General features: G+C 39.3%; 1 protein-coding gene across 1 annotated transcript; it reads right to left on the minus strand.

Annotated features, from left to right (window-relative positions):
• Positions 1-712: 712 nt before the first annotated feature.
• On the minus strand, positions 713-9,810 carry creb1b (cAMP responsive element binding protein 1b). The gene is made up of 8 exons (XM_015016543.1): positions 9,646-9,810; positions 7,456-7,568; positions 7,138-7,284; positions 6,942-7,042; positions 6,553-6,707; positions 5,565-5,753; positions 5,255-5,408; positions 713-4,470 (listed from the first exon to the last, which is right to left on the minus strand). Exons 2-8 carry the CDS (start codon positions 7,558-7,560, stop codon positions 4,326-4,328), a joined length of 996 nt encoding a protein of 331 aa, XP_014872029.1. The 5' UTR covers positions 7,561-7,568; positions 9,646-9,810; the 3' UTR covers positions 713-4,325.
• Between the last annotated feature and the right edge of the window lie 4,994 nt (positions 9,811-14,804).

The raw sequence follows: 14,804 nt of genomic DNA on the forward strand, positions 1-14,804 counted from the left end.
CAGAGCAGATAATGGAAAAGCTCACTATATCAGTTGGCTCTGAAGAAGACACTCCATTGTTGACAGTCTTATGAAGAGGATTCTCGAGTTGTGCATGATTTAATTGATTTTATGATGAATCTTTCTACACACCACAATCTCCAGAGATTCCCCAGTCGTACCCAGAACATAACCAGCCTTCTTTATCAGGTTGTAAAGTCGTTTTAACAGTGAGTGTTGGAGATGGGGGTTTTTTCAGTGTAGACTAATATTGCAACATAATCCAGTTAATCAAAAATAATTATATCTGTGGTAATGTGCAGTTGTTCACTGCCATGGAATAAATACAAAAATAAAAAAAAATACAATGGACTATTTTTGAGCAGTTTATTAAGACGCAGTTGTTTACAAAAGAGTGATGTATATCAGAGTAACAGCACTTTAAAATTTTGGGCAGGTACAATGTTATAATGTGTCTGTGTTAAAACAAACTACATGAAAAGTGACATTTTGTAACCTTGTCTTTAGTGGAGGCTGTACAACAAATGAGATTTATGTTCAGATCATTACATTGATCACAACAAAAATGATGCATTTCATATTTATATGGCAAATAGGTATAAACAAGTCTGGCACCGAGTTTCACACAATAAGTCTGTAAGTAAAAATAACACATAATCATGCCACAAGGTCTTATTTAGCACCAGCACTGGATGTGTGAATCACAATGGGGGGTGGCAATTATTTTTATTTTTCCTTCAAGAGTACACATTTTAGAGTAACTCAAATATCGTTCAGTGAAAATAAGCCCTGAACACAACGTACATATCGTGATACTGATTTTGACACTCTGTGTGAATTATCAAAACTCGTATATATAAAGTTCACCTCATTCCCATCGATCCAAAAAGGACAGTAAACTCAATGAATATGTCTCGTCTTTACATTGATCCATTACGCCACACTGTAAAGCAAAACGGGATGTAAAAGCTATATTACATGCTAATCTGATGATTAAAGTTACTATTAGTGCTTTGACTTGTCCAAAACCTTTTTTAATGCCTTGAAACTAATTTGAGAAAAATTTACAGTAAAGAAAGATGATTTAACATTGAGAAGTAATAGGTAAAAAAAAAAACAAAAACAAAAGTCACTTGGCTGAATTATTTTATTTCTACGTTGTCACAGGACTTAGGTACCATTGTTGGGTAATTTCAAATCAAACCACAATGTCTGTTTGTCAAAACTGAGGTTATTTTTATAAACAAATAATTTTAAATGGTCAAACTTTTTTTTAGGTCAACACAGAAGGTTGAGACTTAACTTTATAATGCTGTGATGTTTTTAGACCAAACTAAAAAATCTAAATGTTTTTTTGTTATTTTCACCTCGTTCACCGAGTTGGTTTCTGGATGGAGTGATATTCCAGTCATTTTCCATTCAAGTGCAAACAAAACCAATGACAAAATTAACCAAAATAAGCGCAGATAAAATCGAATTAAGAAAAATATAAAGACTTAAGGGGTTGGCGTTTGGGGCGGAGCGTTGTGCTTTCATTTGATAAGTTTGTAATCTATATATAAAAAGATTTGGCGTTGGAGCAGTTTACACGTAAAAGATTTATATATAAAGCTCGAAACAGAAACATTCACAGATTGACAAGAGTAGATCCGATTGACTTCTGTGTTGTGGCCAGACGTCTTTCAAACACATTTACTCTTTTTCTACAAACACAGCTGATCCAAAAAAAAAAAATCAAACACCTCCAACACAGGCCGTTCCTCATTCAATAGCTGCCATTACGCTGGTTGGCCAGGAGGGACATGTCAATGCACACATACAATAATACATTGCTTTGAATTATATACTAATGTATATTACAAATATGCAAAGTTTTCTCTTTTTTGTTTTTTTTTTGTCTCTCCGTACAAGTCATAAAAACATTTGTCAAATAAACTGAAATATATGAGGTCTACACATGCTGTAGAGTTTATGTACAGTAATATAAAATATAGACAATTACATACGAGTTTCTTCTCAACGCGCGCGCGCACACACACACGCACGCACACACACACACAAGGGTTCTCATTCCAATAGGATGTAATACACAACTTGTGTTATTTTCAAGAAATTGTAACAAATTGCATTTCTAGATTCAATTTGCTACAAAATAAAATAACAGCAATTTCCTACATTTACATGACTATTTGACTGAAATAAAAAAAAAGTCAAAATAATACAAAAGTGAGAAAAACAAAGAGGAATTTATAAAATAATTTTGTACAGTTATCTGAAATAACAACAGGTTATAGATTTCAAATTTACATTTCAAACCTATTTTTTTGAAACCGTTCTAGGTTGTGCTGTTCTGCTTTAAAAGGCATCGTTTCACACGTTTTTTTTTTTGTTTTGTTTTTTTTTATATCTGGAGATGTAACAAGTAACATAAGAGGTTAACATGAAGAAACAGCCACTTCAACCATAAGATCACAAAAAAATATCCCCAGAAATTTTGTTTGGGTGCCAATTACCAACTAGCAGTCCAAATGGACTATTGTTCAGTTTTCTATTTTTCGTGCGAAAAATAGGCAAAAATTGAACAAAAATATTATTTTTATATTATTTCCCAAATGATTGTTAATCTAACACCTTCTATCTCACAACTAAACTCAGGATACTTGTGTTTTCTGTACCTTTTCTCAATCTTCTAGCCAGCACTCCCACCACGGCGTACGACATCGACGGCGAAAGCTAAAAAGGGAGTAAAGCCGTCCTGGGAGAGAGAGAGCAGTTGAAACACTACTCATTAAATGTTATGATGCACAACATTTTGTCCGCACCTGATTATTTGGAACTACGCTGATATCGTTCACCACGAGATTCAACAAGTCACATAGAAAATGCTAGCATTAGCAAGCTGCACCTCATGAAAACACTGTCAGCAGAAGAAATGTGTGGGCTTATGAGGCTGTTTACGAAGACATATGTTTACAAACAAACGATAAAGTTATGCATGTTTCAGTGGTGCAGTTTTAGAACATTATATTAGCTTTCCAAACCTAGCTAACTGGTTGGAGGAGCAAATTGAGGCTTGCTATGTTCCCCAGTTGGAAAAAAAAAAAAAAAAGAGAGAAAATCTGTCAACATGAGCATCGTTTGTCAGTTGAATGCTGCTCAATCAATGATGTGGACGATGTAATTCTTATGAAATGTAGTGCTTTATTTTACCGCACACGGCGTTGATTCATGTTAAGTTTCGAACGGTGTGTAAATATTGCCAAATGCCTTTATTTAAATGACTCAGATCAGTTTTGCAGGCAAAAAAAACCTTCACTGGCATATTCCTAGTACTTACAGGTAGAGAGGTTAATAAATATATACAATACACAACAGAGCAGACACTTGTTTTGTTACACCACAACTGTCCTACAGTATTGGGTGTTGGTAGCAAATCTCAATTAGTTTTCCCCATTTAGTTGGAGACTGATCTGTAAGGCATAATTCTCGTCAAGGTTAGAGTCCCACCCCAACCAGTAAAACATTTTACATTGGGGCCGTTTCATACATCATAAAATGTTGATAAAGAAAAAAATATATATAAATCATAAATATATTTTCCAGCTGAATAAAAAGGCGGCGTCTTGGAGGCGTTTCTAACTATGTTGGGCTAAACAGCGATAAACTTCAAAAGACATTATTGCTTGCACAGTAAACACAAACTTTCCTCGAGTCCAGTGAGGCCAAGTGATGATGAACAGCTCAGAAACGTTTAGAAGACATGATCTGAAATGCGCGGTCCGTCCCAGGATCTAACCCCCCGAGCTACGGCAAAGCGTAGAAATCAAGCGCCTGCGTCGAAAACAAAATCTACAGCTTGTATTTCCATGGCATCGTTTGACTCAGGCACCTTTTTTCCAACACGACAGAAAAAGAATCACAACAAAGAGCACAAACGCAACGACGCACAAACGAATGTGGGCGGTGGCTTGAAACCACGACGGCATGCTGATCTCAGCAGCATCCAGCACCAAATTAAATAATGTTCAACAGGATTCTGGCTATTAGTTTAGAGTGCCACGTCTTAGATGGCACTTCTCTCATGCTTTCCCTATTGATCCCAATGACAGCACACTACTTTATGTTGTCAAAATGTATTGTACTGTTGAAGAAAAGGTCATAAGGGTGGACCTTATTGGGTAAAAAAAACCAAACAAACAAACAAACACAAAAACAAAAACAAAACAGGCCAGCCATGAGTAGATTGGAAGGCCAGAATCAAACAGTCAGAGCATTTGAAGGAAACCAGAAAACTACTTGGCCCGGCTCTGTGCTCAGGACACGAGCTACTCGGATTTATGACAGTAAAGATCCTTAAGTGCTTTCAGTTCTTCGATTAGCGTCTTGTTTTGGTTCTCCAGGACGGCGACTCTGTTCTCCAGACATTTAACATACTCCTTCTTCTTCCTGCGACATTCCCGGGCTGCCTCTCTGTAGGAAGGACGAGACACAGGTTTGTTTTTTTCGTACTGGCTCGTCTGTGCGAAAAGGGCTTGACGGGATGACAGCAACAATAAAGACGGGACCCATTTTTAAATCTGCAGTGAATCTTAATCGAGAGCCTGTTATAAATCTAGCAAACTAGTCATCCTGTTTACTATTGTGGCCCATTTTCCCGTTAAAACAACTCTGGGTTTTTTCTTAAAGGGGCAGTATCATGTGTTATCCAGGCACATAGTGCTAAAACATGGCACTATCAAGTAGCTATGTTAACTTTAGTTGTTTAAAAAAAATGCTGTACGTATCAAATACGACTTGGAAGAAATTTGACTTTGTAATTTAAAATGGGCCTCTGTCGCTTTAAGAATTTTGGGTCTTTCCAAAACTCCGTCCTCTATTAACGTTTTTACCAGCGTTGCATTGAGACGTGGCTCATATACTGAGCCCGGCTGATGAACAGGTCCACCAGGTGTTTGCTAATTGCTGCTGGCTAGTCTGAAGGAGCTGAATGCTCTGTGAGGTGGAAGCTTGGAGCTGGGTCTCAAAAACGGTGCTACGTCCAACCAGGCGATTTGTACAGCTGAACGATAGACACAGGAGATTAAAGGATTTCTCAAATATGCATGAAATAATCAAGGACACCCTCCAGGTATGAATGTGATGAGCGAATAACATCACAACATGATGTAAAGCTCAAAAAAGTCGATTTTACATAATACTGCCGCTTTAAGGCATTACTCCAACGCAAAGATGGCTGTCCGTCCGCTGCTCATACCTGTTCTTCATGAGTCGGACTTCCCGTTTTCTGGTGACTTCTTCTGTGGCTCCTTGTGTCGGGAGGGCGGGAGAGGACGCCATGACAACGCCAGGGGTGATGGTGTTGGCTGGAGCCGCTCGGATTTGATAGGCCTGAACATCGCCTGAGGTGGCTGTATGTGTTGAGTTAAAAAGAAAAAGCGTTTTAAACCTTATCTTGTAATAAATCCGCTTAAGGATAACTGGAATCTAACAACAGAAAATATCAAAGGTTCCTCAGGAATTAATAAAAAAATAAATAATAATTAGACAAAGGATCCAGCACTCACCTTGGACCACCACCTGGTTACTGGGAACCAGTATCTGCTGGCCGTCGCTGGTCTGTGCGTACTGCAGGATGGTGGTTCCCGGCTGGGCGGCCGCTGCAGCAGCGTTGGTCATGGTCAGAGTCTGAAGGCCCTGAACTCCATCTGTGCCGTTATTGGCCAGCTGAATGGCTCCGCCCTGCGTGATCGCAACTGTACGGTTGGAGGGACAGATGACATAAGAAAACATAAAGAGCAAATGAGAAACAAGAACAGGTATTTCTATCTCAGTACAAGTCTGTACTGTGGTCTGGTAATTTTGATTCTGATTTTATTTTTATTATTATTTCTGTTTATCTCTAGTTTTACTTTATTTTTTATTTCTACTTTTATTTTTTGTAAATAATATTGGCAAGTAAAAGAGAATGTCAGTCTTTCATTTCATTCACAACTTTTTTTTTTTTTTTTACCTTAGTCACCTTCTGGAAGTAATTTTTTTTCCACTTAATTCACTTGTGTGTGCTTAATGGCGTATTCTTTATCCAGGCAGATGATAATCTTTGTTCTAACAGAAATGAAACCTAAAGTACATCAGGTAATGGAGATTGCAGAAGTTGACGGCTTTAAAAGGCAAAGAAAGGATGCAGCAGTAACATTTGACATGTGATTTTAGATGCAGCGATATAAAAAATGTGGACTGATTTTGATATCTGATAATATCGCTGCTATGGCCAATAACCGATATTTGCAGATATTATGTACATTTCACAACCCCTCTAAGGTCCTCCTACAGAAAAAAAAAGGAAACAAGATAAAAAATTTATATTGGTTGTCAATATCAGGCCAAACCCGATAATTTAAAAAAATTACTAATATCGGCCGATACCGACATTAGTGCCGATATATCGTGCACGCCTACGTGCGACAGTCTATTTTGGCAAAAAAGACAATTTGCTTTCCCGTTTCTTATTTAGAAACAAACTGTACACACACGAAGCCAGCTGACACTTACTATACTGTCCACTGCTGGTCTGGTAGATGGGTGTCGGCACGGTAACGGTGGTGATGGCGGGCGTAGCTGCGGCAGCAGACGAGTCCTCCTCAGCCTTTTCCTCCTCGATTCGAGGGACCGCTGGCGCGTCAGACGAAAGGTCGTTCAGGATTTTCCTTTTGAGACAGGAAACAGTTGTGAGAATTCACAACCGCAGGTTTCTTGGTACAGATTAAACACAATAAGAGGTAAGCCAGAGTTATTGCAGCAAGTTCACTGACCAATACGCGAAGCTAAATAGTAAAAGGAGTAAAAAGCTAAACCTGAGCCGGTCCTGGAAAACATGAATTTATGCAAAATATTAGCATCATCTGGCATTATTCTGAGTCCTCCTGGCCAGTCTGGGTTACCTGTATGATGGACGCCGCGATAGAATCTCTCTGCGCTTCTGGGAGTCCGTCACGCTATCGACTGACTCCTGAGAGTCTTCGCTTTCAGCTATGGTGGAGATCTAAATTCAACAAATAAATAAACAAAACATGGTGCATGGATTAAACTCAACGTCCTGGACATTATTGCCCCACTTCAACTCAAAGCATGTTTTACCTGCACAGCCTGGACCTGGGGGGACTGGATGACGGACGGCTGTGCGGCCTGAATGACTCCATGAACCTGGACCGTCTGTCCATTTGGAAGCTGCACCAGCGTTACGGTGGGACCCGTTGCCGAGGCGTGTCCTGCTGTCATGGATACCTTAAACGCAGAGGTGTGACAACATTCTGTTCGATGGGAGCCGGCGTGAAATTTGCAGAAGTCCAAATTAGTGTCAGTCAACACCTCCTGTCACTCGATACATAATCCAGCCTTAAGGAGCACAGACTCTGTGCTCCAAACAGCAGAAAGCGTCCGACTGTCTCGTGTTACCTGTGCTAAAGTGGCGATCTGTGCTGGGGTGATCTGCTGGCTCTCTGTCTCAGTCACAGCAGTGTCCGCCGCCTGCTGAGTCTCGGCTGCTGGCTCCATCTTCATTGGCGAAGCTGAGGACGGGAAATCAGAGCCGAAGTGGGTGAAAACTGAGCTTTTGAGGAGAATCTCTTGGTCTATCTACATTTATTGGCATCCATGGGGGAAAAATGTTCAAGCTAAGAAATAATACTTTGGGGTTTTTTTCCTTTCCCAAAATTTCACTATTCTTTCAAATAAGTATTTGTGAGGCAAATCCACTTGAATATGATCAAAGTGTCAAGAGACCTTTAAATACTACACCAGTTTGGGTAGTATGGTGTAGGATCTGTGATGCAACCTTGTTACCTTCGTGGATAATTCATAGATCGGCCCATCATTGGGTTTTTCAGACACATAGTGAGCCAAAAGACTAATTTATTTTAAGGTGCTTTTCCATTTCTTCACCCTTTGGGGATGGTTTTAATCGAAAAAAATAAATAAATAAATAAATAAATAAATAAATAAATAAGCGCATTCATCAGGGGCGTCACTAGGCTTTAAAGAGGCAATATCAAGTGAAATTGACTTTGTTGAGCTTTACAGAAAGAGCAAGAGTTTTTAAAGAGACAGAGGTGCAATTTCAACTAATTAACTCAGGAAGTAAAATCTTTTATATCATATTTATATATATTGTTTCGCTATGTCACAATTTTATAACAACTGAAGGTAAAATAGTTACTTGATTGTGCTAATGAAATGGCACTATGTGTCTGGAAAACGCATAATACTTCTCTTTTAAGGACAAGGGGGGCTTAGCCCTCAGCTTTTCACTTTTGAGGAAAGATTTAACAGAGATACTTTACAATGTACATGTTTTAAGCAACCATAGCATATAACCAGAGCACTGTGTTGTCTCAAAGAGTATTGACAGCTTTGTGAAATAATGGGGGGAAAAAACTAGGAGGGGGAAAAAGAAAAAAAACACCACACTATTTTGGAGGGCTTCAGCCCCCCTAAAATAGGCTCAGTGACACCCCTGTCATCCAGGATTATGGTTTTAAAAAAACAAACAAACTAAAAAAAAACCAGGCAATTCAGATTTTTGGAATTGAATATGACTGCCTAGTAGGTCTTTTTATTAGTAAAGTAACATAAAAGGACATACAAATGACAAACATTTACACATCAGAAATTAAATTATCCACATATGGACTCTGTTTTTATTTATTTATTTTTTGTAAATTAGGAACAGAAATGTAAAATATAAGAACGCTCTGACAAGCTGAGCCAGATCCGAGGTCTCCGTTTTGAAATAATACCAATCAGAAGCAGCCTGTCGATGTAAATCTGACTCCGGTGATCAGTAGGTGTGCTGAGGCCGCTGCTGATCTGGAACGTGTTGTTCCCTGTTCTCGGTGATCTCACACTGTGCGTAGCGTCTCTCCGCCGCATGATTGGCTTTACACATTTCTCCCTCTGCTTTTCAAAAATCACTTGGACGCTCTGCGAGTGACAGCCCAGCCACATGGCCGGGCAACGCCCCCCACCCAAGGCGAAAGGTTTACGTCCCAGGAGATGGTTCCCCCCCCCCCCTCCAAAACATAAAATGAAAACGCTGTGCGACAAAGAAAATGATTAAGCGCTACAAAGAAAAGAAAAAAAAAATCTTCATGTTTTTAGAGTCGGCCAAAGAGGAGGGCTCTAACGGAGAAAACTTCATGGATGGAAAAAGAATAATAATAACAGAGCTGTTTGAAGACGGGGCGTGGTGAAAACGTTTTAGAGGGCAATAAAATAAACGGTTAAAAGTTGGAGGAAACAAACGGAGTATATCGAGTGATTTTCATTGCACCTTTTTAGAAAACGGCGCAAAAATTTGCGCATGTAGCGGCGTTTACACTGTAGCAGCCTTTGGCAGTTGAGCGCGATAATGACGCATTAACAGTTTATAATGTGTTAACAAACAAAGTGGCCGCCTTGCTTCACTGTCAAAGCGGCTCGGGTCCTCAGATTCTCCCAAACAGCCGCAGCCTCCCCTCCCTCCATCCTGCTACAAACACACCGCGGCGCCATGATCTCTTTGTTTCCTTCGGACCGAACCCGACCAAACCGACACTTTCAGCGGCCACCTCCCGTCCCTCTGAACCCCGGACGTCCCTTCCTCCTTACCGATACAGACACCCTTTCGTCACTCCCGGGTCTCCGGAGCTCCACTTTTATTCTGGCCGACACGTAAGAGCCCGCGTCAGGCTACACCTCCGCCGCGTCACCGGGAACAACAACACGGAGATTGGAGAAGGACGAGAAAGCAGATGGCGACGCTGACCGGAAACAAACGAAGCATCGACGAAGAAGCCCGGGAAATCCCGAGGACATCCGGATCATGACGACACTCGCCGCCTGGATGGCGCTTCAGGAATATTTTTGATTTTAGTTTAACATGGAGGAAAAACACACACACACACAAAATCATACACATGTGTATCTAAAAAAAACACAAACACATCACGGTGAAGTTAAGTTATTATTATTATTATTATTATTATTATTATATTAATAATAATAATAATAATATTATTATATTATTAATAATAATAATAATAATTGTAATAAAGTAATATAATAACAATAATAATATTAGTTCATATTATTATTTTAGAGTTCGAGGAAGATTACTGCTGTCAGTGATTTTTAGGCATTCTAGCAACATTTCAAGAGTTGTGTCATCAAAAAATACATGCAATCGAAAAAAAGCCATAAAGTAAAATTCTGATAATACCAAGAAGATCATGGATATTACATTCAAAATAATCATTATTACAACCAGTTAAAAATTGTGAAATTTTGGGTTTATTTGTGTTCCTTAAACACACATGCTGATGGTTGTGATCCTAAGCAATCCATTTTTTGAAGCTATTCACCAAAAATGTTCAAAGATCTTTTAAGTTCTCCCTGATTAATACAAAAATGTGGTAGACATGTTTTATTCACACAAGAGATCGCATTTATAACAGCAGATCAGGATAAAAACATTATATATTCTGCTTTGAGACAAAACAACATTCTGCTCATATTTTTTCCTTTTTTAATTTGCCTGAATCATCTTTTGGAAATGCGGGTTCTTATTTATTTATTTATTTTTGCAAAAGTCACTTTTGGCACAAAATGACAGGCTTTTATTTTAGGTAGGTGACGATATCAACCTCATTTCTGTGAAATGGAACACTTTGTGCAACCATAACTGTTTCCACTAGGTGGCAGCATAAGACCAACGTACTTCAACAAGTTGCAGGTATTTATGTAAAATAGAATCAGTGTGGATCAGTTTTGAAAATTTCAGCCAGAATTCATTCAATAACTTGCAAACATATATATATGAATAGATTTCCTGCTTCACTTTTTTTTTAAGTTAGAATGTCATCAAAAAGTTAATATGTCTCAGTAGATAAATTCAAAAAGTGAGTCATATTTTATATGGACTAAATACACACATTGCAATGTCTTTTAATTGTTTATTTCTCTTCATTTTGACAGATATAGATTACATTGAAATCTATTTGGCTAATGAAAATCCAAAATTCAGTTGTTGTTTTTTTTTCAGAAACTGAAGAACAAAAAAAAAATGCATAAATGCTATGCCACGCCATGAAAGGAGAATGTTCTCTAACGAGTGCTGTAGTAAAGTTTATTCTGGGAAAGTCAATTGGCAAATAAAAAAGGTACAAAAGCAAAAGGGTTCACCACAGAATTGAAAGGTGAAGCAAAGCAGTTTGGGAGAGAAGAATGAAGACACACAGAAGCTAAGAAGGCTGATGTGGCACATTTTACAGAGCACTCCCCTCAGCTCACAAGGTTTGTGGAGTCAATTTCATTTTCAAGGATATCTTAGCACCTCTGATTCAGTGACTATCGCATCAACGTATTTGATTGGTTAGCAATCTCACATGATGTAATCCCTATAGAGACACCAACGCCTCGGATGCAGACAACCTGAGGGCTCCCTTAAAGGCAGGCCAAGCTTCTTTAACAACTCAGCAGGGCCGCAGCTCTCCAACGATGCAGTAATTCATGCAAAATGAGCGAGTGATGAATGAATGGGCTGCAGAGGATATGGAGATACTTTTCAGCCGATACATCTGTGAAATACTGAGTGAGTTAGCCTGAAGCTATGTTTATGGTTCGTTTTATTTTGCCTTTAGTGGACACCAGAGAATCAGCCATTATTAAAGCCACACGCCAACCTTTTCGGGAAATCAATAGAACTCATCTTATATAATTTTGTCGACATGCCAGGTTCGGTTTTGTTTCAAGTTGCTATTTAAGCAAGATCAAAACTCCCCAAAAGCTTCCTCTCACACACGGTGACATCATAAAAGGCATTTGGCAGCAGATCAGTACTTAAGTTTGTATATATCATTTCCCTCTTTATTTAAAAGGTTTGAATCCAGGTCCTTTCTCGAAGGTGTTCAGTTGTACGGCTGCATAAATTTGAGCAGAATATTAGAATTATCCGTGAATTTTGAGACGTTTTTGTAAACGTCTCAAACGTTCCACACGAAAGTGGAACGGAAGGTTCTGAGTTTGGACAGTGTGTGGTTATTCAGTGACAAATAAAAAAATAAAAATAAAAAAAAGAAAGAAAACAAAGATCTCAGCTTTGCGTCAGATGGCATCCAGCGTTTGGACACTTCAGATAAAAATGCGAGTTGCTTCCACCGTAACGAATATGTTCTGTGTTCATGTTTACCATGCATTTTTTTAAAATCCACAGCTCAAGCAGAAGTGACAACAGATTGATGCACGCAACATTACAAAATCAAATTTGTTTCATTTCATTGTGTTTTCCTGCATTATTGTAAGATTTATAGATTTCATATAGCTTACAGTATGCGGTATATATGTCTAACACATATTGGTCCATCCTTTCCTGTGTGTTCACATGTGACATGTATGTAACATCTAACATAGATGTGTCTATATAGTGATTTCTATGTGGGGGGTTTAGCTCTTGTGACGTCATTAACCTTATTAGCCAATATTTTTTTATTGTGCACTTTTGATACTCCTCCATATTTTCTCTGTCAGTGTACATTTAGTGTTAAAGAACACACCACTGGATTTATCTTTAACATTACCCCCTTTTTGACACATCTCGCCTCCCGTTTCGATATATTCCTTCTCAGCCTGGTCCTCCACGTCTGCTCACATGGTGGCGCTGCAGAGTCATGCAGACCCGTCTTCTTCCATGTGTTCAGCAGCACATGCAATCCTCCTCCATCCCCCGGCCAGAACTGCTGCTGTGCCATCTCGCAGATACGTGGAGTTTATCAAGGCAATTCTTTTTATAATCCTCCTGATGCTCGTTGCAGGTGTTTTATCTGTTTAATAGCATTTTACTGCTACATGCCGTAAAAAACACCCTTTTTATGGTGGCACCAAACACATTGTTTGGGGAATTGACCCTGCCTCTGTAATGACCAGCAGTAAATTTGTAGTCAGTTATAAAAGAAGGAGGAGGAGGTGGGGGTGGGGGGATGAAAAAAAAACATGGAGTAAAAGGAGGGTGGAGGGGGTGCAGGAGACAATTTTAGTCTGAGGAGAGGCTGGATGTGTTAGAGGAAGCTCTCGGATTAAAGCTTTTTAACACTTTGGATTTTTTCCTCCTGCTCGACAATATCTTAACATAATAGCTGTATTTGTAAAAGCTATGTTCTAATGCTAAAACATAACGTCTCATGTCTAGAAATACAGTTGAAATCAGATATTAAGGCATGCCAAAAAAAAAATAAAAAATTCTCACCGTCTCACATTATCAGATTAAACTTCTCCTGTTTTAGGACCGTAAAAGATAACAAGAGGTATTTCTAGCTGCTAAATGCCAGATTTCATAAGAAAGGATTTTCAAAGATAAATTGTGTAATGGCCCTGCAAAGTCAGATTTCTGTAATACTTGGCAGGATTGCCTTTTAAGCTGTACGCCTTGAATGATTTCCACACAGTTTGTTGGAATTTTGGCCTATTCCTCCTACAGAACTGGTGTATTTTAGATTAACGCGGTAGGTAGGTGGAAATTGCTTCCAGGGATCAACCAAACATGTGAAGGTCCATCCATCTCCTCCTGATATCTAGGCTGATTTCTCCATGATGTAATTCAGAGAAGTGGCATGCCTGAAGTGTTGACTTATAAAATACATCCGCAGGCCTGCCTCCACTTAACTCAAATATTGTGAACTAAACTTTCAGACACGTAAAGCCATAAAGTTATTAGATAATTTTTTTGGGGGAGTATTAACTTATGTGTAACAGAAAAAGTTTAATGTGATTTCATGAGAGATAGTAAAGAAAAAAAAAAAGTTCTGCAGGATTTTATACATGTTACAATACCATGATCCGATGGTAAAGTAACAACCAAAACGCCAGTCTGATTGTCGTATTTGAAGTGTGTTAGCATCTGACTGGCCTGTAAAAACTATTTTGATTTTATGTTAGAAAGTTAAATCTTTGGTCACGTTTAAGTCCGCTGCGTCTTGTTGTCAACTTTAACACAAGATGGTCGTTGGCAACACTACCACTGTCAGCGTGTCCTGATCCATGACGCCATGCCTGTGGACTTCCAAAGGTGAACATGGCTGCACACGGTTTGCTGTTGCATCCAGTAGCTCCGGGGCCTTCGTCTGCCCTCTGCGCTGCTAGCCCTGCAGTTAGTGATTAATGAAGCCAAATGAGCTGGATTCCAAGCTTCCACTTCCCCTCTTTTAGCCTCCAGAGGAACTACGACCCGGGAGGCTTCTCAGGTAGAACCGCGTCTTTCTGCAGGACATGTGAGACGAAACAGGACGCACTTTATGTTACGTTTTTTCATGTTTTGTCAACATACAAACCTCACTGAAGGAAGTGGAAGGAAAGTTAGCCACAGCTTTCACATTTAGGAGAACCTTACTCTGAAAAAAACAGCTGAGAGGCCCAGGGCAACTTTGGAGGAGCTGCAGAAAGCCACAGCTCATCTGAGTGGTTACCACAAATGGATGAACGACGTAAAGTGCTTTGGAGTCCTCTGGATTAGATAACGTGCTGCATAAGTACACAGCAAAAACATTTAGCCGTTTCTGCCCCACATCCACATGGAGGCGCCGTTTTAGGGGAGCCAAAACATTCCAGAGTGAATGTATTCACGTGGACAGTGAAGAACGTCTCTTTTGTTAAAACGCAGACATATTTTACCAACCCCTAACTCAGGAGTGTCAAACTCAATTTCATCCAGGGCCACTTCAGCATATTGGCCACCCTCAATGGGCCACATTGACGGTACAAATCAGGAGTGCATCCCT

The sequence above is a fragment of the Poecilia latipinna genome, unplaced genomic scaffold (genome assembly GCF_001443285.1).
Source record: "Poecilia latipinna isolate Pla-1442-1.1 unplaced genomic scaffold, P_latipinna-1.0 Scaffold2032, whole genome shotgun sequence".
NCBI lineage: Eukaryota > Metazoa > Chordata > Actinopteri > Cyprinodontiformes > Poeciliidae > Poecilia > Poecilia latipinna.